A 24845-nucleotide genomic window follows, 5' to 3' on the forward strand; every position below is an offset into this window, starting at 1 on the left:
AGTGTTCGGTGGGTGGATCGGGTGGAATTGGACAAAACTCTGCAAGGGGGTTAAACTGCACAACTCACACCGACTTTCAGTGGGGGACAGGGGACTAAGCCTGTAGGAAGATCCTACTCATCATGTGCGCACGTGTATGTTGCCTCCATGCACACATACACAGCAACACGTACATAGTTACACAGACACACGCTTTGCAAAAAAAAAAAATAAAATTATTGACATCAAGAAAGTATAACCTCAATAAAAGTCCCTTCTCCCCCCTAAAAAGAAGAAAATGCTTAAAAATATCAGTATAATCCACATGAAATCCATATGTTTAGTTTGCTTTACAGTTGAGTTAAACTTGGAAACGCTCTACATCTTTAACATCCTAAGTAACTGTGAAAGGGTTGTCTTCCTGGGCATGAACGAATTCCAAATTCTGCAATTGAAAAAAACAAAGAAAACCCAAACCCCCAGATAATTAAAGCATTTAAGAAATCTTTTCATTACATTCAAAACCAACTTTTATATCTGTTTTTCTTAGCCTGTACCCAGTCTCTGTACTGCCCATAGCTTTTCACCCTAGCCTTCCATGCTCCTCTGACTCCCAGTGGAAATATCCTGACAGAGCAAGAAGTGAAACCCGCACCCGGGCAGAGGGAAGAAATGGGATTTTGCAACATTTCCTCTTACCTCAGGGCTGTGCTTCTTTTGATTGTAAAGAGCACATCGGGGAATGGAGCAAATAATTCATTCTGGGTAACCCAAATCCCCGTCATAGAGACATCTGATATTTGAAAAGCGCTTAAAGCTTTTCCCTTCAGTGGGAATTGTGAATCAAAAGTACCTTATGGATTCAGTCCTCATTTCGCACTGAGGAAAAAAACCATAATGGTGCCCTGAAAATTCTGCCCATGATTTCTCTAACCTGGTTTCTCTATCGGGATTCTTCAGATGGCAGCACATAGTTCCAAATTTTGACATGAGGTTTACAGGTGGATTATTAAGTACTCAAAAAATCCCTAAGGGTGGTGGTTAATGCCATAGCATGTGCTGGAATTAATTGCATGTTACTGACACTATCTGGATAACATTCAAAGTTCAGGAATGAAAGTATGTCATGGAGAGATTTCTGTGAAAAGCCCCACCTGAGAGGATTTGGCGAAATGTAATTAATCAGTTATTGCTTGGCAAAGAAAGAAAGACAGGCACATGAGGCGTAGCCCAGTGCAGCGGCTTTGCCTGTCCTACAGTGCCTGCGCCTGCCTGGAACGCGGAGCTGCGCGGTGCCGGCAGCAGCTGCACTAGACAGATGTTCATTGGAACAGCATGACCTCGGACCTTTCATCAAAACAAATGCTTGGCAGTTTGGGCTAAGATTTGTGATGAAAATCTCACAAACCCACTTTAAAGGAGATTAAAAATAGCAAAAAGGGCCGGGGGTTGATGCACCGCTCCTTTCCCCACACACCAGGGCCCCGTTCTCACCTGCAGCCTGAACGTGCATGGAGAGGCTCCTAAAATCTGGAGGAGAGGGTCCTGAAGGTTGTTCCAGCTAAAGATCCCATCATGTTCTTATCAAATCCTTGCTGAAAAAGCAGATGTATACGTAGTGCGGTGAGTGCATATCAATTTCAAAACTGTAGCTACCTACTGCTGTGCGAGTGAGCCTGCTGCCCCACTCCAGCAGCTGCCCTCCACTTTAAAAGTGCGTTTCGTTCCCAAGCAGCCTCCTCTGTCCTCCCTCTGTGTGCCTCTGACACACCACCCTGATCGACGGACTTCATCTTCCTTGCATTGCTCCCCACCCGCCAGCAGCTCGGCTTCTCCAGCTTCACCGCAGGAAACCTTTGCTGAACCAGCCACTGAACATGATTTCACCTTACTCTTCACCCTGGCAAAACGGCAAAGCTATGTGCATGGTGCCTATATCCCTGCAGACTCCCATCCTTCTCGTCTGGTGTATACCTATGCAATGCTCATCTGTGTGAACACAGGAGTGACTCAGTCACATCAAAACGAGTTGGCACGGGCTCCCGAACAGAGCCTGGCACAGAGATGCACAGGCTCCTATGGAGAAAGTCCCTCACCGTTAACATGAGAAGGGTATTTCGGCGCTCTCTGCCTTCCTGCCCCCGGGGAACCCCCTTGGTGGATGGTGCTCTCCTCTTTAATTTGGCCCTTTTACTCTCTGCAGGTGTTGCTGCTGTGGAGTTGGAAAAACCCAGCCTGTTCAAAGCAAGCCACCGGGAGCTGGCAGCTGCTCGGTGCCCCGGCTGCCTCTGCGCTTTCGCAGTTTCTGTTGCAGGGAGCAAAACAAATCCTAACTATCCTGGGTTTAAGAGATTACCCTGACTGTAGGGTGATCTAACCACAGGGTAGGGTTATGGACACAGAAGAAAATGGGGGGAAGGAGAGGAAGAACCTTGCCAAGGATCTGTTGGGACATGCTGATCCTGCACGATGGATTCAGTGAAGGGAATCTCCTGGGGTACTGCAAGACGCCCGGCTCTGCTCCCAGCGCTGTGCACACCCTGCGCTGGCCATGGGAGCCGGGTGGCTGTGCTGTGGCAGAGACCACCTGGACAAGCACTGTCCTCAGGGTGCCAGCTGCCCAGCACAGGCTTGTCACCGTCCCTACAGCCCATCCCAGCAGCTGCAGCTGCCCCTGGCTGCCCCTCGCCCAGCTCACTGCTGAGAGCATCGCTGTGCTCCCAGCGCCCCGGCTGCTCCCACCGCTGCTAGGTCACCGGCTGCAGCAAGCAAGTCAGGACTGGGGCTGCTCTTGTCAGCCGAAACACAGAAGCGTTTTCCTTACCTGCTTGAGCACACTCTGGAGCTCCCTGTTCGACCAAAGGTCTGTCAGGAGGAGGCGAGCAGCTTCGGCTGCTTTCGGACAGGAGCTGGGAAGATGAAAGCAACCCCAGTGAGTTACGGCAGGCCACCAGGCAGCGACCCACGGGCATCACCCACCGTCAGCCTCCCTGTGGGCCCATCTCCAGCTGGAGGGCTGGCTAGACCTGGCAGGGGGCTGTCAGTAACCCCCCCTCGCTCTCAGCAACGTTATGTGGCAACAACCCCTGGGACCAGGACAGGACAAATGAAAACGAGGGGAGGATGCCAGTGGAAAAATACGCATTACACTGAGCTGAAGGAGTGTTCCTGGAGCATGAAATTTGGGAGAGTGAAAGAGGAGGGACATGATGCCAACCCTTCCTCAGAGTCCATAGGGACAGTGTGGGTGAATCTCTCAGGAGGGCAGCGCAGGAACGGGCGAAGGAGACGGGAGCATTTGTAATAACAACATCTGCAACCGTAAGTCCTTACTCAGCACAACTTAATAGATACTTGCTCATGTAACATCTCCGAAACCATGAGTCATAGCAGTACCTTTTATAATTTTGGAACATTTCATACAACCACCTAGATATAAAGCTCCTTGCTGGTTCTTATCACTGCTCCTGATCTCCTGGACCTTGTCCTGTCTGTGGGAGACTCCTGATCTGGGTTCAGTGCAACAGCCCCAGCCTATCTCAGCCAGGATGATGGAGAGGTAGGGGACCAGACTCAGGACTCACTGTATGATACAGCTTCACAAAACATTGTGCCCTGAAAGCCATCCTCATCAGAGCATGAGAAACGGGACTGACCAGTTAGCAGGAACCTGGGACCTGCAAGCACCCTGCCCGGAGTGTGAAGGGACAGGAATGTTCCCCCATTCAGTAAATCTGGGGGCATTTCTCTAACATGCACGGCAGTTGTTACCAAAGAAATTAGCAAGTTTAACTCCAAAGTGATTGTGCAGCCTGTACGTGTTGGTATTGTGTGGAGGACTGGGGGAGATGCAGACCAGCAGAAGTTCTTGAGCAAGGGTGTGGGGCAGAAGAATTAAGTTTTACTGGAAAATCCCTTCTCTGGTTATAACCATTCCATGCCCTGTCACCAGAATGACTATATGTGAAAAAAAATGTTGTGGCTGAAATATTTTTTGTGGCTGAAAAATAATTAAAAAACAATAAACCCAAAGATATCTATGATTAGATGGTCAGTGCATGTCCTGGACACTCGCTTTCAAGGATACATTGTTCCATATCGTTTCTCTCTAAGCTAGAATGATTTTCTTTTTTTGTAATTTGCTCCTAATGATTCCCAATACATACTTTTTTGCCATCATGTCTTCAGAGCGCACCTCAAAAGATTTTTTTCTGTTCAAAGCAAAATTGCCAGCATCTGATATCTGAGCCATTTACAAATTCAGACAAAAGAATTTCTTCCCTTAATTTGAAGGATCGATACTGACTCTGTTTCATACAGCATCTACTGCTTCTATTTATGTATAAAAAGATTAAGCATGTACTGATGGAGCTGTGATGAAAATTTCAATATGGAAAGTAGCATATCCTAAACAAAAGTGCTGGGAATAGTGTGTGCCTATAGCAGCGTATAAAATGGAGCAGAATACCAAGGACAGTTGATTTGAGGAAAAAATTTCTTAAAACTAAGTTGCTCAAAAATCAAAGTTGATTTTAAGGTCAGTCTCTTTCCTACAAATAGAATTATTTGTAAAAAAATGTAGAAAGACAACAAGGAAGATGTCCAGTGGTGGCAGTGGCAGCAGTCATCCGAAAAACTATTGACTCAACAAAACACAAAAAAGACACTAATCTCAAGGAGGTGCTGGGGCAGGGGAAGCATGAGGGCAGCAAAAAGTCTAAGGACTTCATATATGCGTATCAAGTAATGGGGGAAAATAATTTTTCCTCAAAGGACAAAAAAATGAAGAACATTATGTATGTCACAGGACGTGCCAAGGAATTCCTGGAATAAGGATTTCTTCAGGATGTCATAGGTTTATCATGTTGATGTCAAGGTGCAGTCTTTGAAAGAAGTGGAAAATTGGCAATGTGTGGATGAGAAGAGCTCTCTTCCACAGGGAAGAATCAAGGAAGGACCTAAGTTTCTTGAAGGATGAGTTTTGGTCAAATGCTATGGTAGAATTAAACTGCAAAATTAAATTTTGCAATAGAAAATGTGTGAAAAGTGAACAAACAGAGAAACTGAAACACATCAGTGATAAACGGACTGTGAGATGAACTGCATGTCTGATGCTCTAAATTAAAGGAAAAGGTTTTGGAGAAAAGCTTTTAGTGCAGGCAGAACAATTATTGAGAAAACAATTGAGAAATAGTATCATTTGAAAATCAGCAGAAAATATTTTTCAGACAGTTGGAGAAGAAAGATGAAAAGGATATCAGACATCACAATAAATCAGTAACAGCAGCTTGGCTTGATTTTCAGAAACACCAACAAAAAAAGAGGGTAGTATTCAAAGTTTTGGCAACTTGGATTAAAAATAAGAGTGACTGAACACCATCATCACCATGAAACCCATGCCACAGATGAGGATATATGTAGGAGATGGAGACAATTATTTAATTGGGATGCTCCAGGAAGAAGAAACCACAGCTATCAGATAAACTGCTGAACCCTTCATGCCTTTCACTCAGAATACAGCTACAAGACACATGAAGCAAGAGAAACCTCAGCTTTGAGGAGTGCTGGCTGGCATTCGAGAAGAACATGGGAAAGAAAAAGATCCATAACTTACTTATCTGTAACCTGGAAGCCCTTTCTAAAATACCAATTCCAAGCTGTTTGAGCATGTTAAACTAATGAGATACAGCACCAAGTGCAATGGGAGGCCGGTTCAGAAGAACAGGCAGATGGTCATTGGGTGGCAGAAGAAAGGTGCTGGGGAGGCACAAGACAGACAGACCCACCCGGCCAGCACCAGCGCTGGGGGTGAGGGAAGTGTGTCCGCAGGGAACCCGGGCAGATTAACAGAAAACTGCAAAATACTAACAAGGTGCAACATGGCATGGTGTTCTGCATCTGGCCACCCCTGAGACCTCCACTGTTGTCTTTCTGCTGGCTGTGGTGCTGGGAAGGGAGGGGGTGACAGCGTGGGACTCGCCATGTCCAGCATCAGTGTGGGGAACATGGGGTCTGCACTAGGTGACAGCCCCCAGCAGAGGCGCTGGGTCTAGTTATTGCCACCAGGGAGTGGGTGAGGTTCGTTCTGATCTAGGGCTGGACAAATCCCACCCTAAAATTTCTTGTTTATCTTCACAGGCTACACAGTGAAGTGGGAAAAGTTAGCTAACACTGTGTCCAGTTCACTAAAAGGGAGAAACGGGAGGTTTCTTTCACATCTGCCCTATGGGAACAGTCTGAAATGATACGGCTTTAGTGAGTAAGATTGGTCTTGGGTGTAAATTGTAATTTTTTTCATAAGAATTGAACAGCATAAAAATCTTTGGGGACAGAAGTGAACCATGGAGGAAAAGGAACAACTCAAGTATTGGACACCCTAAGAATGGGGAAATTTCTCAGAAGGAGTTTGTGATACAGGAGGCAGGAGGAACACACCGAGGACATCTCCAGAGTTTAGTAACTCTCGCAGTTTAGTGAGTCACTGCAAGTAAAGCTCATCAGACAAAGCAGTCAAGACAATTAAGGTACGCACAGCCCCACTTGTGCAATGCTGCTGAAGGAGTAAATTAGCTGACGACTGGTCTGAGGGATCCGAAGCGGGACTTTAGGCAGGAGAAAATGCCATTCGAAACAATGAGGACTTAGGAGAGGGCTGGGTTTCATGTTAATTGGGCTTGCTGTAGAGTGGAAACATATAAAAGCAGCAAACTGACCAATGTTTGTTGGCTGAGGTCCAAACTACACAAGGAAGCCACTTCTAATGACTGAAAGGCTTTCTGCTGGCATGACACCAGTGGTAGATCATAAGTGGTTTATCAAAGGATGATGGAGAAGGCACGCGAATGTCTTTCACACGACAGAAAACACTAGGTTACTTGCATAAGGTATTTTAAAACAAAGACAGATGGTAAGAGGGATGAAGGTCTAGGAAGGAGTATACATGGTCAAAGATCATGTAAGCTTAACACCAGTTTGGCCAGGAGCGAACATACAGCTTGGCAAGGGTTGACAAGCTTTTGCACAGGGCTGTAGGGATCATGGGTAACAAGCAGGACAGAATTACTACCACCAAAACTCAAACAAAGTCCTAAAATAAGAAGTGGTAAAATATGTTGAGATTGCTCAGTTGTTGTAAAATATGTGTGAGTAGACCAGAAGAGGTACTTAAAGTAATACATATAAATAAGTATCATCACAGCTGCATCTTTGCCCCTTGAGGTGGATGTTTCAAGAGAAAGATGAAAAAATCTGAACACTAAATCTAAGCACAACCCCACTATATCAGCAGTGCCCAAATCTCAGACCTGACTTTCATGACAAGGTTTGCAAGAAGCCGTGAGTGGGAAGCCGAGGTATGAGGGAGCCAGGCTGCGTCCTGACATCCCCTGGTTTGAGGGCTGGAAAATTTTAAAGGGTTTAAGATGTTGATGCTTCAGTTCTTTCTAGAATTTCTTAAAATCCAACCAGCAAATTTCCTGAGGTCCCTTTGCAAATCCCACCCTGGATGGCTCATGCCCGTTTCCAAAAAATTGGTGCAGAGGATTTGTCTAGCAACACGCTTGGATTTTTTTGGCTCTCAGTTTACAAGCACGGGGAAAGAGTAGTGCTTTACTATGGCTCTGAAGAGTGCTGGGAAGGCTCTGGGGCTAACCTGGCTTTGCACAGTGTATATGGGCTCAAAAATGTCTGTGCCCGACCCTCTCCATGCTGTCTGCCCCAAACTCACCCATTTCGGCACAGGCTTACAACATTATTTAGCATGTTGCTTGTCAAGTAAGACTTTCCCAGGTGTGGGTTGGACATGATGAGGTTCCTCAGAGTGTAACAAGCTGATGTCATGATCTCGCCATAGCTGTTGGTATTTCCAGACTGGAATGACAGGAGACGTGATACATCTGGGAGCACCTGGTGAGCTAAAGAGGTGGAATGTTCCAATCAACATTTAAATAAAACCTAGCACAAGTGAATGATACTATTTGTGTTAGCACGACTCAATGCAAGAATGCAGCGTTATCTCTGGAAGGGAGCACTAATAATGTTGGACAGCAACGGCGTAATAGTCATCACTTTCCAAGAGAAAATGAGTGTTACAGGCCTCTGAAAGGGCAATGATACTGCTCATGGGTAGTCATGTCCAACTCAGTTCCCAAAACACTGTCATTCTCATGATCCTGCAGATTTGTCATTGTCTACAAAGCATACCACATGCTTGTAGAGACTTTGAGATAGCACAGATTTTGTTAATTAAGCCTGCAGATGCCACCTGTAATTGTCCTTTTGGCCAGAAGAAATGACATTGCTTTGCCCAGTTTCAGAGCTTGACTAAGTCCTGTTGTGGGGTTTACAAAGCAAGATGGGCAGATATTGGAGAGCTAGAAACCAGACACTGTTCTGGTATCTGCTGTGGTGGAAGTTACTTACCCATGGTTTTGTGGAGAACAGGATGCCGGGACATATTGCTCAGCAAAGAAGCTCCAGACCGGACGACTTCAGAGCTGTTGGACTGGAGGAGCCGTGCTATGCGGGGCAAACCTTTTTCCTTCAAACCAATCAGTTGGCTCATTGCGTTGGACATCTAGGGGACAGAACAGAGATGTCTCATGACTTCTAATGCCAGGAGGACACAACTGGGATGATGTACAGGGCCAGACAAACATGACTACACTGTAAAATAAGCATCTGTATAATACCTTCCCCTGCTACCGTAATCCCACGTACTTTGTCATTCACCCCTCTGCCCCACACACATTTGCAAAGTCAACCTCCCATCTTCCGTGATATGACTGGCACTTCTGTCCTCTTTCTAGAGCCTGAGTGGGGACAGTTGCTCACCCAACTGATATTCCCAAAAGCTGGAGAAGTTTTACCTTCGTGCCCGCATTGCCCTTGCCCTTCACAGTGCCCTTGCAGCTCCCTGCCATGCCATAAGTAATAGGATGTGGTAGAACAGAAATGGCCAATGGACACTTTCAAAAAACAATCTGAAGACCAAAAATACTTATCTTGGATTCTGATCTGGTGTTTGGCTAGGTAAATCTAGAAGATCTCAGCACGTAGCTAATGCAGATGAGCATTCATGGACGTTCAAGCACATACCCATAATAAATTGCCCTCTTACTGAGAGAGTTTAAACTGAACTGCTCTGCTACTGCCCCAGCGGAAAGGCTTCTGAAGATTGTCATACCACCAGTGACACATGTCCCTCAACAGTGACATGGGAGTGGAGGGAATGGGCTGGAAGACAGCCCTCTTCCAGTGGGCTGAGACTCAGTTTCTCTCCCATGCTCCAAAAGGCACATGTGCAGTGTTAGATTCATACCAGCAGCGCTGGGGTGTGTAAAGTGCAGTCTGAGAAGAAATTCGGAGCCATCCTCTATAAGCTAAAGGATTATAGTAACCTTTGTAAGCTTGTCCCCAGTTTCCCTTTCTTTCAAGTGACAGCAAACCCAGCCACCCACCCCAACCTCAGCTCTGAGCTGGAATAAGACCCTTGAAAGGAAAAGCTGCTTCTGCACATCCAGGCAAATTCCAGCCATTCCATTCCAGAAGGCTGAAATGAATTGCTTCAACACTGTCGGAGCTGTTTTTTGTTTGTTTGTTCTCTTCCCCCCTGCCCAAAAGACATTCTTGTATAATGATGCTGATTGCTGAAAGGCTGTTCCTTTCCTTGGAGCACACGGCTTCAACCCCATTTCTCTGATCAGCTCTACCCATACTGCGACAGCCTCTCCCCACATGGTTGTTAGTGGCAGTGCTTGGTTTGACTGCCAAAAAACCCTACTTCACATTGCAAGACTTGTAACAAAAGCTCCCAGGAGATGAGACCTGGCAGGTTCAGGCTCTCCTCACAGTGAAGGCTCCTCTCGTGAGTCACGCCGTGTTTCTGGGTGGAACGCTTTGCACACGTGACATGCCTCTCCTACGTATGAAATAATTATCTCTTTATCTCCCTAGCCATCTTATTTAAATTGGAATTGATGAAGTTTGACACAAACAGACAAGTCGAGGTTTGCCCACGTGAAGGCAGCCTGTGAGGACGTGTCCACGGCAGTGATGCTGGGCACAACAGAGCTGCTGTCATGACGTGTCCCTTGCCATGCCCTAGCTCCTGCAATACCCGCGGTGTCACGCAGCCCGTGGGTACCTCCACACTGCCATACCTACAGGTTAGGACATCTGTCAGAGCTACTTTACAAGCAGCTCTGATGTGAGGACAAGCCACAATCCACAGCACAACCCACCCTGTTATTAGAGCCACCTCCCACTTAAAAACACACACAGGCGGTGGCGCACGCACATCCTTGCTCTCTCCTTTAATGACATTTGTCTGCATGTGCACATCTGGGCACATCCTCACTGGTGTCTTGGGGGAAGGGTGCCAATACCAGTAGATGCTGGTAGTATGACCAACAGCCTGGGGAAATGCAATGTGTGGATCTGGGATGGACTCTTGGGATGCTGATTAGAGCCCCCCATGAGACCCTATTTTCGGCATTAATAAATACCTCAGCTGAAACCCCCACTATGGAAAGACTTGCAGTAGTGCCCTGAGGTTTAAGGGGGACATTGCCCTTTCTGATGGCTGTAAAGTGCTGACACCTTTGGCTGCGAGTGTGCGGAGGAGGGAGGAGCACTTACCAGCCCTCGGCTTGCAGTGAGGTTCTGCAGAGCTCCAGCACAAGCTTCCAGGGTGGCATCCTTCTTGCTCTGATCCATCAGGGACAGATAGGTGCGGATGGCATCAGAGTGGTACAGCCAGCTGGGTCCTTTGGGTTTAAAATCCTCCTCAGGAAGGGGAACACCGTACTCATCATTCTACAAAGAGATGAGAAACTGGAAGCTCAGATACTGCTCTTCACTTGCAGCCCCTGCCTGGGGCTGAACCTCACATTTCCAAGCCCTCTGAGGTACATCTTACCTCCATTTTACCACTCCTGCTGTTGAAACAGCCTGTGAGAGTTTTGTCCATATAAACGCTCCGGGCCATGTGGTTGAGCTGGGTGTATTTGTTGGGAACTTCAGCATCCAGGCGGTAGGAAAGGTTGTGCAGGATGCAGATGCAGTTCTCCACAGACTGAAATCACCCCCAGAATAAAAATGCAGGCATCACATTAGGCAGAAAAATATGGAGCAGCACCTGCTATAGCTCCAGAGAGGACATATACCACGCTGTAATTAGCTTTTTTAACAGTTATACTGCATAGGCTCCTGACCCTGCTTAAGGCAGCAATGGATGGGAAGGAAGGAGGAGGTCTACTAGGCATGAATGAAGGCCACATTGCCCAAATGCCAGTGAGCTGGCTGACTCAGTGAACCTTGTTAGGTCCCACTGCTGCAGAGAGGTTTGATAAACGGGAAAAGAGAGTGCAGAGCGTGCTTATATCAAACGGCCCGCTAGGAAATGCTGGCTCTTGAAAGTCTTCCTCTTGCCATAGTCAACTTTCAGTGACTTTATCCAAGTCACAGCTACAGATTAGGGGACACTTTTTACCAAGAACAGGCTTTTAAGCCTCCTTTACCTGGATGCCAGAATGCCTAATGTAAAGAGCAAGGAAGAATTTTCACTAGATACCTGCCACCCGCACCAGACCACACGGACACACGGCCAGAGAGCCATGTTCGGTACGTGCTGCTGAAACTGGTCATGCAAAAGCCATTCCCCAAAGAGGAACTTCTCATCTGAAATAATTCTGGTACTTTTTTGGGCATCGATGGCTTTAGGATATCTGGCTAGTATCACAGGTGGAACTCCAGAAAACGTGGCTATAAATGCTATTTTGTCCAGGATAAGTGCTGCTTATACGTAGCAGTCAGAGACACAGTGCGGGGAGGGCAGAAAGATGCCAGCTCCTGGCTCCCTGCTGGATGTGGTGCCAAGCTGGGGATTATAGTCCTGTTGGACTTGAGCTGCCAATCTGGGACTTGAGTCCTGCTGGATGAAGAGATTTAGTGGAGGGAAGAGCAAGAGATGGAGGTTAAGATGCTGAAAGGACCTCAAGGTAAGAGGGGAATGGGGGAAAGCACATTGGAGGTTCAGGGGCCAAAATATTTTGCCATGCCTGTTGTGTTTGGTAAAGGAAAATTGTAAAACCCACCACTACTTCAGGCCCAGAGCAATCCTATGACAGATCGCACAGGGGTTTGGAAGGACAAGAGCAGCCCCAAAAAGTCTGGTCCCTCTTGTGTTCATTTGAAAGGGATTTTGAGATGTTCCCAAAGTTGCAGTTACTGGCTATGGGGCTGAACCCTAGCAAACAGCTTGGGGTGAGCATCTGGTACCTTATCATCTGGTCGGTTAGAAGCCACACAGTTCTGGGAGTAAGTCATGACAGAGTCGATCAAGCCAGGGTAGTTCCTCATGGTCTGGCGTCCCATGTCTGCAGAGCTCAGGTTTCTGAATAAAGTCATCACGAAGCATGTCAGGAGAGAAGGAGGAGAGATGGTTGGTTGGGTTCACTCACTAGTTTCTGTGGGCTGTTCTGCCTGTAGCTATGATTGAATTCCAGGATATTTTTGTAGGTTCAGCAAGGCTGGTGTACTGGTCTCATTTTGAAGGACCGCACTGGTGCACAGCTCTCCTGTTGCTCCTTAGGACCTATTTAATCTAGGAAAATATCCTGTTGAGGAGCTCTGCATAGAGTGCGTCCTCCTAGTGAGAGTAACTATCAGCAGTATTTGCCTCGGAGGCTGTGCATGTGCCATTACACAGACTCCTCGCCTCCTTGGAGGTGCTTCCAAAGAGAAGGCTAAATAAAGACCATCTGGGATTCTTGTGAAAATCAGGAAGGTGCACCTGGTTGTAAGCATGGAGCTACACAGGGTCAACAGCAATATATGTGTGGGACAGTGGGGCAGAGAAGCTGAAGAGCAGCAGTTGCTCTGACCAGAGGGACTGGCCAGTTTGTAATGCAGTGTATTCCCAAGCACGGCTTGCTGCCAGGACAGGGGAGTTTTTCCAGTAACAGGAAATGTTTTTTGTTGTTTTGTTGGGTTTTTTTCTTCCCTGTTTTATTGCCTTGTAGCTTGCAAATGAAAAACAAAGAGAGGTTGGCAGTCCTTGTGAGATATTCACTCCAGGCGTTCCAGAACTGGATTTGATGTTCACTCTGATTTGCAGCCTCCTCATTAACATGAAGTCATCTGCAATCCAGAAATGCTTGAGCAGCAATGGCTCGAGCCCAGGGCAAACCCAAGGCTGTTCTCATCTCTGTGTTATGGTGTGGCAGGGCAGTGAGTCAGAGCAATCCCGGCTCAACCCTCGGAGCAGGGGCTCCGGACCCAACCATCCTGCTTTCCTTACCTGTCTTGCTGCCCTGCCTGGGTCCCCCAGGCTGCTGAGCATCCCTGCTGACCCACACCCGGGTGCTGGATGTTACTGCGATGTGGGAGACAGAGCCTGCCTTGAGTTAAACTCCACGGAGAGCTGCTTTTGCAAGGTGTCATCGTACCCTGTCCCTTCTTTTAATGGGCTATTTTGTGGCATTGGTGGGTTGACGTGGTCTTGAAAGCAGAGCACCTCGTGCAAAGTACAGCAGACACCCTGACATGCAACTGCATGGGGAAGGTGCCTTCCAGGGCAGGGAAAGGAGCAGCACTCGCTCTTTTTCAGACACGGTTCCCAGCCACAGAAGACGATAGTATCACGTCTCCAAAGGCCCCTGCTGTATTCACCCATTTCGTTTCATAAGCAGATACAGCTCCTACTAGCTGCATGTCTGGTAAGGGTGCGGCTGGCGCTGCGCTCCCTCGGGGAGAGCTTCACTTGATGAAAGTACCTAATTATACAGGGTATTTTTTTTTCTTCCCCCCACTTGTTCCCAGTGAGACAAGGAGCTTGCATCCAAGCGGAGGAGGGTGGTAGGAGAAACAGCAAGTCAGGGCGAAGATCCTCTACAAAAGGGCTCTGGCTTTCCCGTAAAAAAAAATAAACTACTCTGGGCTCAGTCTGCACCTCCTGTTTTGTCACTGACCTGCCTGATGAGCCAGGAAAAGTCCAGGGCAATGGGACTTCCCTGTGCTAAAACAGTTACTAAAATCAGTGGGAAAAGCCCTGTTTTCCCCACATAGAGGATTGTGTCATTTTGTCACTTAAAAGCCATACCAGTTTGTTTTCTAGCAACCAAAATTTTCTCTGGGACCCTCAAAAATCTAAAGGAAAAGGTGTGGAGTTCCCTGAGCTGAACACTGCCAGGTTTCACTGTTGCAGCTCTCCTATGACAAAGCAACTTATATTTTTTGAGCAGAGACTTAGCAAGAACAAACTTCTTAAAAAAAAAAAAAAAAAAGCTACTAGGAAAAACATGTTACATGTTATTTTTCTCCACCTTCTCTTAGTCAGGAAAACTTTCTCAAGGAGAATGTTTTATTAATACGATTGCAGTGAGTGTGTCTTTAGCTTATTGTAAGAGGATTTAGACAGCCTCAGCTTTTGTCAACGGACACAAGCTACAGTAACTCCCTGCTGGGTGACTCACCTCAAACAGCCTGTAGCATTGAAGAATACTTCTGGGTCAATAATTTCTCTTGTCCTATTGCAGCTGCCATCAGACCAGCCAGAGAAAGGGATGATAACGCAGTCTGTCAAGACAGGGAGTGCCTCCTGTATCAACTCTTCTTTTAATTCATCAGTGGAGGAGAGGTTCCAGAGCAGTCCTAGGAAGGTAGGAGACAGGCTCAAGCAGAGGCTCACCATGTATTAGAAACTTTTGTTAGGTCAGAGTGAATTCCAGCAACTAAGCCCTCCTTCACTTCATCCTTCTTTGCACTAAGCGTGCAGAAGCTGCCCTAAAGCCTAGTCTCTGTCCATCCCTATAGTATAGAGGCAGGATGGGCACCAGGGGCATGGTGTCATGTGAAGGTGGGCATCTGAGCATCCTGCCTTCCCCCAGAATTGCTGTTTATTGCCATTAGATTGCAGGGGGAAGGGCATCTTTCCTGGGATCTCATAAAGGCTTGTACACAAGACCTCGGTCACAGCTGAAGGTGATGTGCACCAACGAACTCACGTCAATCCTTCAAGAAAAGGTGAGACACCCATGAGACGATCTGCCCAGCCATACTGGGATCTCCAGCACCCTTGACCTTCCCTGAGAACAGCAGGGAGCAGGGGTGCAGGAAGGCATGGGAATGGCAGGGTGACCACAGCTGTGGGGGGAAACCTGGGGCAGGTGCTTCCCCAATGGGCGCTTATGACATGAGGAACCTTTATGGGACAACGAAGGGCCAGAACCTCCTCTGCCTTCTGGTTTAGGTTGCCATTTGGTGTGACAGGAGAATAGACCTTCCTCTTTGTGGTGTGGCAGCACATGGCTACTGGCCCTTCGTGTGCTGGAGCAACACGGCCCACAGGCAGGGAGGAGCATGGTCCTTGCTGAGGGCTGAGCAGGCTGCTGCGTACCTGTCAGTTGTTTCTGAATCTCAGTGTTCCCCGTCCTCCGCAGGAGGCTCACGCACTCCCTTATCCCATTCTGCCGCCGGGTTTCTATCTTGTTGGTTGGATTCTTGAAGACCAAATTTCGAAGGGCTCCGGCTGCTGCCCGCTGTACGTTCTGGTTTGTGCTGCGGAGCAGCTCGACGAGCTTGGCGATTCCCCCCAGCCGATAGACCTGTACCAGGGAGGACAAGCTGCCATCAGCAAGGGGTGCAGAGCATCGCTGGGACAGGGACAACTAGAATGGGCATGGCAGTGCAAGGAGCCCACATGGCACATACCCAGGGGAGCTGGGAAAGCAGACCTGGCAGTTAAAGGGTGGCGAGAGCTTGCAGATTACATGTCTGGTTCAGGCCAGAGGTCATGAGCACAAAGGTGCTGGCCTTGAGGTTGGAGCTTACACTCCAGAAGTGGATGTCCATGCGTAATGGCCATTGCTGATGTAAATGTGCTTGCTCCCACAAACTTTCACCTACGTCCATCACCCTGCATCAGGTGAAAATGTTGCTCTGCCTATCTGTAGAGGCCATTTATAGCAATATAATGACATGATGTGGTAATTTATCTGCATCCTGAAATCACAGGCTGAGCTAAAAGGGATGCTCACGGCAGAGTGTAAACACCCTCCAGGCCAGCCAGGAGCCGTACTGGGCTGTCCTCAGCTGGGGCAGCACCGGGAAGGGGTGTGAACCCCGGCCGGCAGGACACCACGCACATGTCAGGGAGGTTTGAAGGCAAATTCCTCCAGCTGAGCTCTCCAAAACGATGAGCGTTCCCGCTGTAGGATGCCCTCTGTAGCAGGTCTCCTGGGGACATGATCCCGCATGGAGCCCCTCCTGGCGCAATCCAGCCCACGGGCTGGGGATTTGCTGACAATAGAAAATGAATGAGCGCCTTTCAGAAAGGAAAGAAAACAAGCGTGCGCCGGGATGACTCACATACCTGCTCTGACACATCTTTCTGGGAAGCGATGGGATGGGACAGGCCGGTGCTCAGAGAGTGTTTTCAACGGTAACGAAGGGTGTGGCCACCCCACCATTAGCGACGGTGCGTGGGCTGGGGTACCTGCACTCCCACAGCTGCAGCAAGGGCACAGAGATCTGTCCCTGCACTCTGCCGTGTGTCCAGCTCCGCTATCATGTCAGGCAATGGGAGGCCACCTCCGTAAGGATGGCACCGTGGTAACCCCAGGTTTGCATGACTGCAAGCACACCGGGGTGGGGATAAACCTTTGTGACAGCCTTGCTACAGCAGATCCGTCCTTAAGGCTGCTTCCTTTGCTGCACGTTGGCATTAATTTAGTAACTGGAGAGTGAGAGCATAAGAAAAATAAGCTGCTCCGTAAGAAGGGCTTCTGTTTGATCCAGTATATTTGTACCTGATTACTGTTAACCCATGGGCTGGAATCTATGGCTGGAAATGGCTGAAATGTCACTGAGCAATGCACAGTGAAGATCATTTAGGGCAATTTTATGTGGCTCTTATGTTGCAGCTCTGACATAGCAAAAGATTTGTGTGGAACTGCATCCAGAAGAAGACACTGCACCTGGGTGCCTGCTTCTGTATCACCAAAACCCGATAACCTGCGTCACGGCCACTTACGGTGATAACGTGGACACAGTCTCCTCCACTGCCTGGTAACTATTCCCCTCTTAAAATCCCAGCTGACTGCTATTAAGAGCTCCGAAGGGGTTTGCTCACCTCTTGCTTGGCAGACTCATCCTGGAAGCAGGTGTGCTGGAGGTAGTAAGCACCCATGGCCTGGTATTTGTCATCAGAGGAGCACAGAAGCTGTATGGCTTTCTGGATGGTCATTGTACCGCCGTCTATCTCATCACCACATATTCTGTGTTAAAGAGAAATACAGCATGGCGTGAATGCTCGGCTGAAATGGCTACGTCAGTACTGGGAATTGTTAGGAAGGAATCGATTACAAAATGTAAAATATGATCATATTGCCACATAAACCACACGGTGCACCCCTAGTGCATTTCTCTGTCTCAAAAAAGAGATGATGAAAGTGGGAAATATACAGTGGAGGACACTAAGGCTAATAAATTATGGATCTGGTCTATCCAGAAACAAAGGAGACAGAAAATAAAAGCTTGGTTGAGGTGCTAGATGTCTAATCATGTCTAAAGTGGAAGGTTTAATGAACCGGTATTCACTGTTTCTCAAATAAAAGAATTAGTGGACAAGAGTGAAACCATCTGTCAGGTTATTAGGGCAATCTAAAGTAGGCAGATGCTTTTCCCACAGCATGCGATCCTTTGATGTGAGGTGTGGTGGAAGCAAAAATGTGAGAGCAGCTGATGGTCTTGGGAGGCTAGAGCAGATCCCTTAGGAAAACGCAACTGGCATGTCTGGAGTGATGGGATGGACAAATATTGAGTTTATGAAATACTAATAATAGCAGTGAGACATCCTGCTCCCAGGGTATGTTTACACTGGTAGTCTCCAAGCTCTTCCCAAAAGTTGGCCACTGTCATCATCCCTGTTATAGGTAAAGAATGTGCCTACAGACTCCAGAGGAAGGATATGAATGCCTCTGGCTGGGAGCAGGACTGAAACCTTGGGGGAAAATACAAACACATGAAGATTTGTCCACTTGTTCAGAAATATGAAGGTCTTGCTCTCCTTGGCTTGTACCTATTTAGCGTCAACTGTGATGTTTTAATCACATAAAATTATAAAAAGGAACAAACTTTCAGACTGATGAAGGGGCTCTGACCTGCAAAGCTTGTCTGCGTTTCCAATTATTTCAGTTAGTCTAACAAAGGTTACTCTCTCTTCTGAGCATCCTTGCACCTTAGGCGTGCAGCTGGCTGCAGCAGGGTCTCTGCTCGTGGCAGAGGGTCTGCGTCAATTTGCACCAGAATAAATGACCACACAACGTTCAGGACTGAGAAGAGTCAAACCCCAAACTCCTGTTTGTTCATTACTATTTCAGCAGTGATGGGATACAAATGGGAAACACTTTGTTAACAGTGGATGAAATAAAAAAGGCGAGGGAGGGCTTTGCGAGGACAACTAGGTCATCGTTGTGCCTGGCTGATGTTATTCCCTGTTGAAGCTCCAGTTGCGATTGATGTGGAGTTTTACCTGGAGACTGGGGAGATCAGGTCCTGTTTGAACCACATTAATTTCTACATAAGCTTTTTCTCCATGTCAAACTAATGAGTGACTATGTAGAGGGGCTGATTGTCCTCAGGCAATCTGGCAGACTAACAAAACAGTGTTTTTAAATTGGTTCGTTAAATGAACCAATTGCATTTGAAGTGCTAAATATTACTACGAGGGGGTGGCTTCTTCTAGGCATGGGATATGCAGAATTATTTTCATTGTGTCAAAGAAACATTAAGAATAAAGGTCTAAGAAGGACACCCAAGTGTGGTCACCACCACCAGCAGCTTACAATAAGATAAAATATTTTGTCCTTAGCATCCAAAGATTCACCTTCACACAACACAGGCCAGTGAATAATATCCATAATTCTACAGCAAATTTCATACAAGATATCAAACCTAACAATCATGCTGTGACACTGGAAGGCAGCGTGACAGGCTGTTTTGTCTCCCCAACCCTCATGGCTATCAGTCTCTGTCTAGTTTATATTACTCATTTAAGCACCTGTGTGGTCAATGGAGAGAAATAGGTGCTTCTAAGAACAACTTGCTTTTGTATCTTAGACATTCTTCCTGAGACAGGAAGGCTTGGAGATACCTCTGCTGATAGACGGGACTGATAGACAACAGTCTTGGATTGGACCTTAAGCATTCAATGTCTAAGGTTAGATGAACTCATTCCACTTCTATTTCTACACTATCAATAAAACATGGCTTCGTCATATGATTTTTCATCAGTCTGAACTTGTATCAAAACTTGGCTCACAGAAACTTCCATTACACTTGCAACAAGGAAACATAAAACCGAAAGACAAAATTTAAACTAGGAACTATGGAACCTCAGAAATCTTTCATTTGGATGCAGGATGCCGTGATTTTCTCTTAGTCTTTTTCACATTCCTCGGACATGCAACAGAGCTGAGATGCAGATGGATCCAGCATGGGAAGCACCAGAGGGACTTCTCCTTTGAGGGATCCAGACCTAGGCTGGCATTGTGTGTGGGGGGAGGCACCTGATTAAACGCACCAGGCCAGAGGCCACACAGCTTAATTAATAATGGTGATTTTTTTTTTTTCCTTTTTAATTTACCAAATTGAGAGAACCCCTAAATCAGGTGCACTTTTTATGAGAAAGAAGGATGTCCATTTGGTCCAGCTACTCAAGGATGGTGGTTTTCTACACACCCACTCAGTAAGAGGGCCAAACCCTCCTTCATCAGTAAAAAACTGGGCACCCAGGTCCAGTTCTGTGTGGGAAAAGATGGGGAAGGTTCCATTTCCCCTGCTGGCTCACCAGCAGGAGAAGTTCCCAGAGGCTGAGCCGCTGGGCTCAGTCATGCCACCTGAGAAGCAGTGTTTTCTTCTAGCTGAGAATATAATCACCCTGGCAAAGCCTGCGCTAATGGGAGATTGTTCATCAGCCAGTCAGGGATATTCCTAACCAGATCTACACGACGAGAACAGCCCGCTCCAAGACAAATTCTTGGGCCGTGGCCATCTCCAGCCTGGGCCAATGTGCCTGGTAGGAAGAGCTCCAAAGGTTGCTCTTCTTCCACAAGAAAGCAGCAATCAGAATAGGGAGAGACCTCAATTAGAAATGATTCAACAGGAGACAAATTAGATGATCAGATTCAGGTGTGGAAGGGAAACAAATACAAGGATCAGTATCACAGAAAGGCAAATTCCCTCATTTGCTACTAATGCTTTTGGTTTACTTTGTATTAGCAGATTGGTTGCTGTTAATCAGATCTAAGTCTCCATCCTGGTTATTAGGGCTGCAAGTTCCAGGAGAGGAGGAAGCCAGAAAACTCTGACAAATTCCATTGTTCATTAATAAAATCACAATGGATTCACTTGTCTCGCACATCCAAGCACTGGAACCAAGCTGATAGCCACGGTCTACGCCGAGCAGCCGTGTCCACCCCTGGGACGTGGCACCAAGGTCTTGATGGCACTGAAAGCTCAGCTGAGCTTCCCCTCAGGCTTGGCTCTCCGGGCAGGTGCCAGGGGAGATGAGCACAGACTGACACTGAGCCAGGGAGGAGGGCATCCCCACCATGTGCAGTGACACAATCCCTGCCAGGGCAGCATCACGCACAGCTCCACAGCAACTGCTTTGGATGCAAATGCGCAGCGCGGGCAAGTTCACATCACAAGGAGCCAGCACTGTGAAACAGTCCTTTTTAGAGGCAGTTAATTCCAAACAAGACCAAACCAAAATGACGGTACCTATCGTTGTACTTGGTTCTTCTTTCATTGTGTGGCATAGCCCTGGAGAATTTATCTTTTGATAGTAGTCACCTCTATTTATCCCAAAAGAGAGGAGATCTAGCAGAAAACACCTTCAATACCTTTTCTGACTCTTTCAGTAACTTTTCTACATTTTCACTGTTTACAGTTTCCAGAGAGACTGAGCTTCTGCCTAGGAATGGATGGTTACAGGACACCCTGACCTGTAGCTACAGCTCACAGGGGCTGCCACAGCTTGGCTGGGGCCAAGTCAGTATCACCACAGACAAATATGTCTGAATGGAAAATCCAAAGGATTGTCCCAGCCTTTACTGCCTCCTCTGTAGCTGCCAGCTGGAGTATTCAAGTCCTTTAACAGAGTAGCACCAAGATCGTGCATATTTCCTGGTGCTCTGAGAGACACTTGCTTCCCCATGATCTCTAATGTGCTGGTTTATCCTTTTTGTCCCAGAGAGCACCAAGGGGAAATGCATCCACATCTGAAATTGAGGCCAAAGGTGCATGTGGTATTACAGAAGACAACACATATTGTAGGTGTCCATTAATGGCTCCTGATCTGTATCAACAACCCTTAAGCTGGAGAATGTCTGCAGACACTCCAGCTCATCTCTTCATCTTCACAAATGGGAATACCCTGAATCCCTCAGAAGGGCAGAGATCAGCCTGGCCTCTCACTTACATCTCCAGCTCAAACGCCTGGGTCTCCCCTGAAGTCACTCGGGAGGCATTGACCGCACCGGGGGCAATTCACTGACCTGCCTCAGATCTCAGCTCCACTGGCCAGTGGCCGCATCTCTGCAAGGGCAGAGGGGACACCCGGCACAGATGCACGTAACCAGCTGGCTAGTGCACAGGTTGTTGCAGAGCCACAACCACCACGTATCACGATCTAGCCTGGCCCTGGGCTCTCAGCCGCACGTGCCCGTGGCATTGGAAGCAATATGGGCAGCACGTCGGCAAACAGAAATAATGCAATGTCATCCGGCAGTAACCACTGTTTTCTTGTACCTCAGGTTCCAGCTGGAGGGGGACAAAGACTCAGAGTTTTCTGGGATGCATTAAGCATCACATCCTTTATTACTGTTCTCATTATCGCTACCTGATGACCAAAGAAAACGTAGAAACATTTTTTCCTGACTGGGCTGAATTACAACATGTTGTTTAGCTAAAAGCTGGCTAGCTCAAGATGACACACTGTCACTTGGAGCATGTCACAGGTGCCACCCATCAGATGAAACAGTTGAAATCAGGCATAACACATGTAGGCTTCACCAGCTGCTGAAATCCCTGTTGCTGCCAGTTTCCAGGATGAAAGGCTGCAGATCTGCAGGATTTCATGACAGCACAAAAAGAGGAGCTCCAGGGAGGAAAGGGACCCCTGGAGCCCAAGACGACTCCCTCCAGCTCTATCGGGTAGCAAGACTCAATCCAGCTGCATCGCAGCAAAGTGTGAGCGCTGCTCATCGAGAGCTGCCTTTGAGCAGGAGCCACCACAATAACCCATGAACTTCTGAGCCCAGGACAGATATACCGAGCTGGGAAATGCCCCATATATGACATCATGCTTCCCAAGGCTTGAGCCACGGTATGGATGTAGAGAAATATGTCTGGAAGGGACACCAGAAGGTCCCTCTCTGCTCACTGAGGCAGGACCATAACGACAGGGGTGGTGGAAGAGAATATACTTCAGGAGGAGGTTTCCAAAGCAAGGCAGTAACGTTCAACCTCCTGATCTGAACAAACAGCGCAAACTCAGATGTCATCACCAGAACCAATACTATGGGGTGAGTAAAACCCTACATCATGCTGTAGTTTATCATAGAATGGTTTCTCCCCCAAAAACATTTAGGTGTTAAACTACTCATCAGGTAGTTGCAGGAAAGGTGCTTTCATCAACCAGAGTTGCTGCTGTAAGAGGAAGGACTCTCCTGAGAGATAGTTATCAAAGAGACAGCCCTTCCATGTCTTACACAGCCAAAGCCAGTTAAATAAACGGAAGCAATCACCAATCAAGAATAGTTCCTGTCATTAAATAACTTTGTGACCAAGTGCAGAAGGACTGTCCTGTACAGATAGTTTGACAGTTCTTGCACACTCAGTATTTTGATATCTACACATCACTCTCAATGAGAACGTCCAGTGACGCCTTTTTCTTCTCACACCATCCAAGGAGATCGGATCTGTAACACAGGACACCCGAGAAGCACCATGCTTGAACCAGTACTGACACTGCCCACAGTCACTGCATTGCAGAGGAGTTTTGTATCACAGACAGACCCAGTGGATCACAGGTCCCACTGAAATCACCTCACTGGATCACCACTGAAAGCATGGGAACTAGCCTTTCTGTTGCTCATAGAGATGGTTTGCTAACCTGCAGACAAGATCTCCACCTACACAGATCTGCAGCATGAAAACCGAACACAAAATTATCCCTGTTATAAAGGGAAAAACTCTACCTGAAACCCTAGCAGAATAGGAGGAGCAGAACACCAGACAGGGAACCACCAGCAGCTATTACCCAGGCAAGCCCTTGTCCTGCACATGGAAGGTAAATATTGGGATGCCTACAAGCAAACCTCTCCCTCCTCAAAGATCAGGCTACCCAAATGCAGACTGAGTTCTCCAAGTGCAGAATCCTCCAGCAAGAAACAGTCCTACAGAGCAAAGAGAGCCCAGATAGAGCCCTAACCCATCCCCGAAGGCCCCTTCCCAACAAAAGCAACACTACAGACCAAGGCTAGCAGTGACCTGCTGGGCACTTTATAAGGGTTGATGACCTTCCTATTAAGTCATTTTTTCAAAGAGAACAACTCCTTAGTATGTTTCCAAAACTTTAAGGACCAGTGCTTCCAACCTTATCTCTGAGTGAGGAGCAGAAGCTTTTGTACAAGCTGCCCTCCGGACGAATCCAGCTCCGCAGCGATTTCACGCCAAGCAGGGGTGTGCCCCAGCCAAATCAGATTTACTCAGGGGACACAGCCCCAGCTGAGCCTAGGACTTGTAGCCAGACGTTTCCACATCAGAACCTGTTCTGCCAGATGAGCCATGCCCCAAGCCAGGAGAAGTATATAAATGGAGCCACTCCCTAACCAAAGGGCATCCAGCACTGGAGAGCATTCCTCTCACAACAGCAGTTCTTCTCTTCAGAAAACTCCATTATTTTTCAAGTGACCTTTCCAAAGCCATGACCAAGTCTACAACCATGAGCGCTGTGCAGTGCAGAGCAGGGCTTGCTTTGGGGAGCCTGCCTGCCTGGGACTGACTTCTCAAAAACAGTATTTGCCTTTGGCAGAAGCCAGCTGCAGTCCCATGTCTAATCATTCTGCTATCCCTCCCACTACACTCCTATGCTCTTTAGTCAGAAATTCCCTAGAACAAGTTACTTCCAGTTTATGTAAGCCTCTGTTTCCTATTCCAGAGGAATTACAAAGCTTCTGAAAGCAGCAGGCCAATGCCACCAGTGCTCTGGGTTGGGCAGGGCTGATTTTGCATGTGTTAAACATGAAGTAACCGGGCACATGGGAAGCTAAAGGTTTCATGACAACATGCTAACGAGCGAGTGAAATTTCTTGGCATACATACTCTGGAACATACTTCTACTCAATACAAAATGAGGGAGGCTGTCACAAGCTGCCATGTCTGTCTGGGAGCTGTGATACCTTCTGGGTGGGTGCAGAGCAGGCTCTGCACGGCAGCTATGCAATGGCAGCGCAGCAGCCCCTGGGAACGCTTGTGGGAGACGCAGACCCTCCTTCTCCAACTCAATAAAACACTGAGACCGTGAACTGCAACGTTTTGCAGTTCAAGACATGCAGACTGTATGCTGACCTCCCGTAAGGTCCTGCCCCTGGGGGGGAACAGCCCCGCACACCAGCATGGGCTGGGGGTGACCTGCTGGAGGCAGATCTGTGGAGCAGCACCTGGGAGTACTGGGGGGCAGCAAGTTGCCCATGGGCCAGCACTGTGCCCTGGTGGCCAAGGGGCCAGTGGGACCCTGGGGTGCATGAGGAGGAGCGTGGCCAGCAGGTGGAGGGAGGGGATCCTTCCCCCCTCTGCTC

At 47.7% G+C, this 24845-nt stretch overlaps 1 protein-coding gene across 1 annotated transcript in view; it reads right to left on the bottom strand.

Moving 5' to 3' along the window:
- Positions 1–1502: 1502 nt before the first annotated feature.
- The window catches only part of PKP1 (plakophilin 1), a 42138-nt gene continuing 18795 nt past the window's right edge, over positions 1503–24845 (bottom strand). Inside the window, exons 4-13 of the mRNA XM_005239595.3 lie at positions 17111–17255; positions 15377–15584; positions 14454–14631; positions 12259–12373; positions 10898–11053; positions 10618–10794; positions 8401–8554; positions 7706–7892; positions 2804–2888; positions 1503–1574 (exon numbers count right to left, since the gene is read on the bottom strand). Of these exons, the coding sequence (XP_005239652.1) occupies positions 1503–1574; positions 2804–2888; positions 7706–7892; positions 8401–8554; positions 10618–10794; positions 10898–11053; positions 12259–12373; positions 14454–14631; positions 15377–15584; positions 17111–17255 (1477 nt within the window). The remainder of the gene's footprint in view (positions 1575–2803; positions 2889–7705; positions 7893–8400; positions 8555–10617; positions 10795–10897; positions 11054–12258; positions 12374–14453; positions 14632–15376; positions 15585–17110; positions 17256–24845) is intronic.

The sequence above is a fragment of the Falco peregrinus genome, chromosome 16, assembly GCF_023634155.1.
Source record: "Falco peregrinus isolate bFalPer1 chromosome 16, bFalPer1.pri, whole genome shotgun sequence".
Lineage (NCBI taxonomy): Eukaryota > Metazoa > Chordata > Aves > Falconiformes > Falconidae > Falco > Falco peregrinus.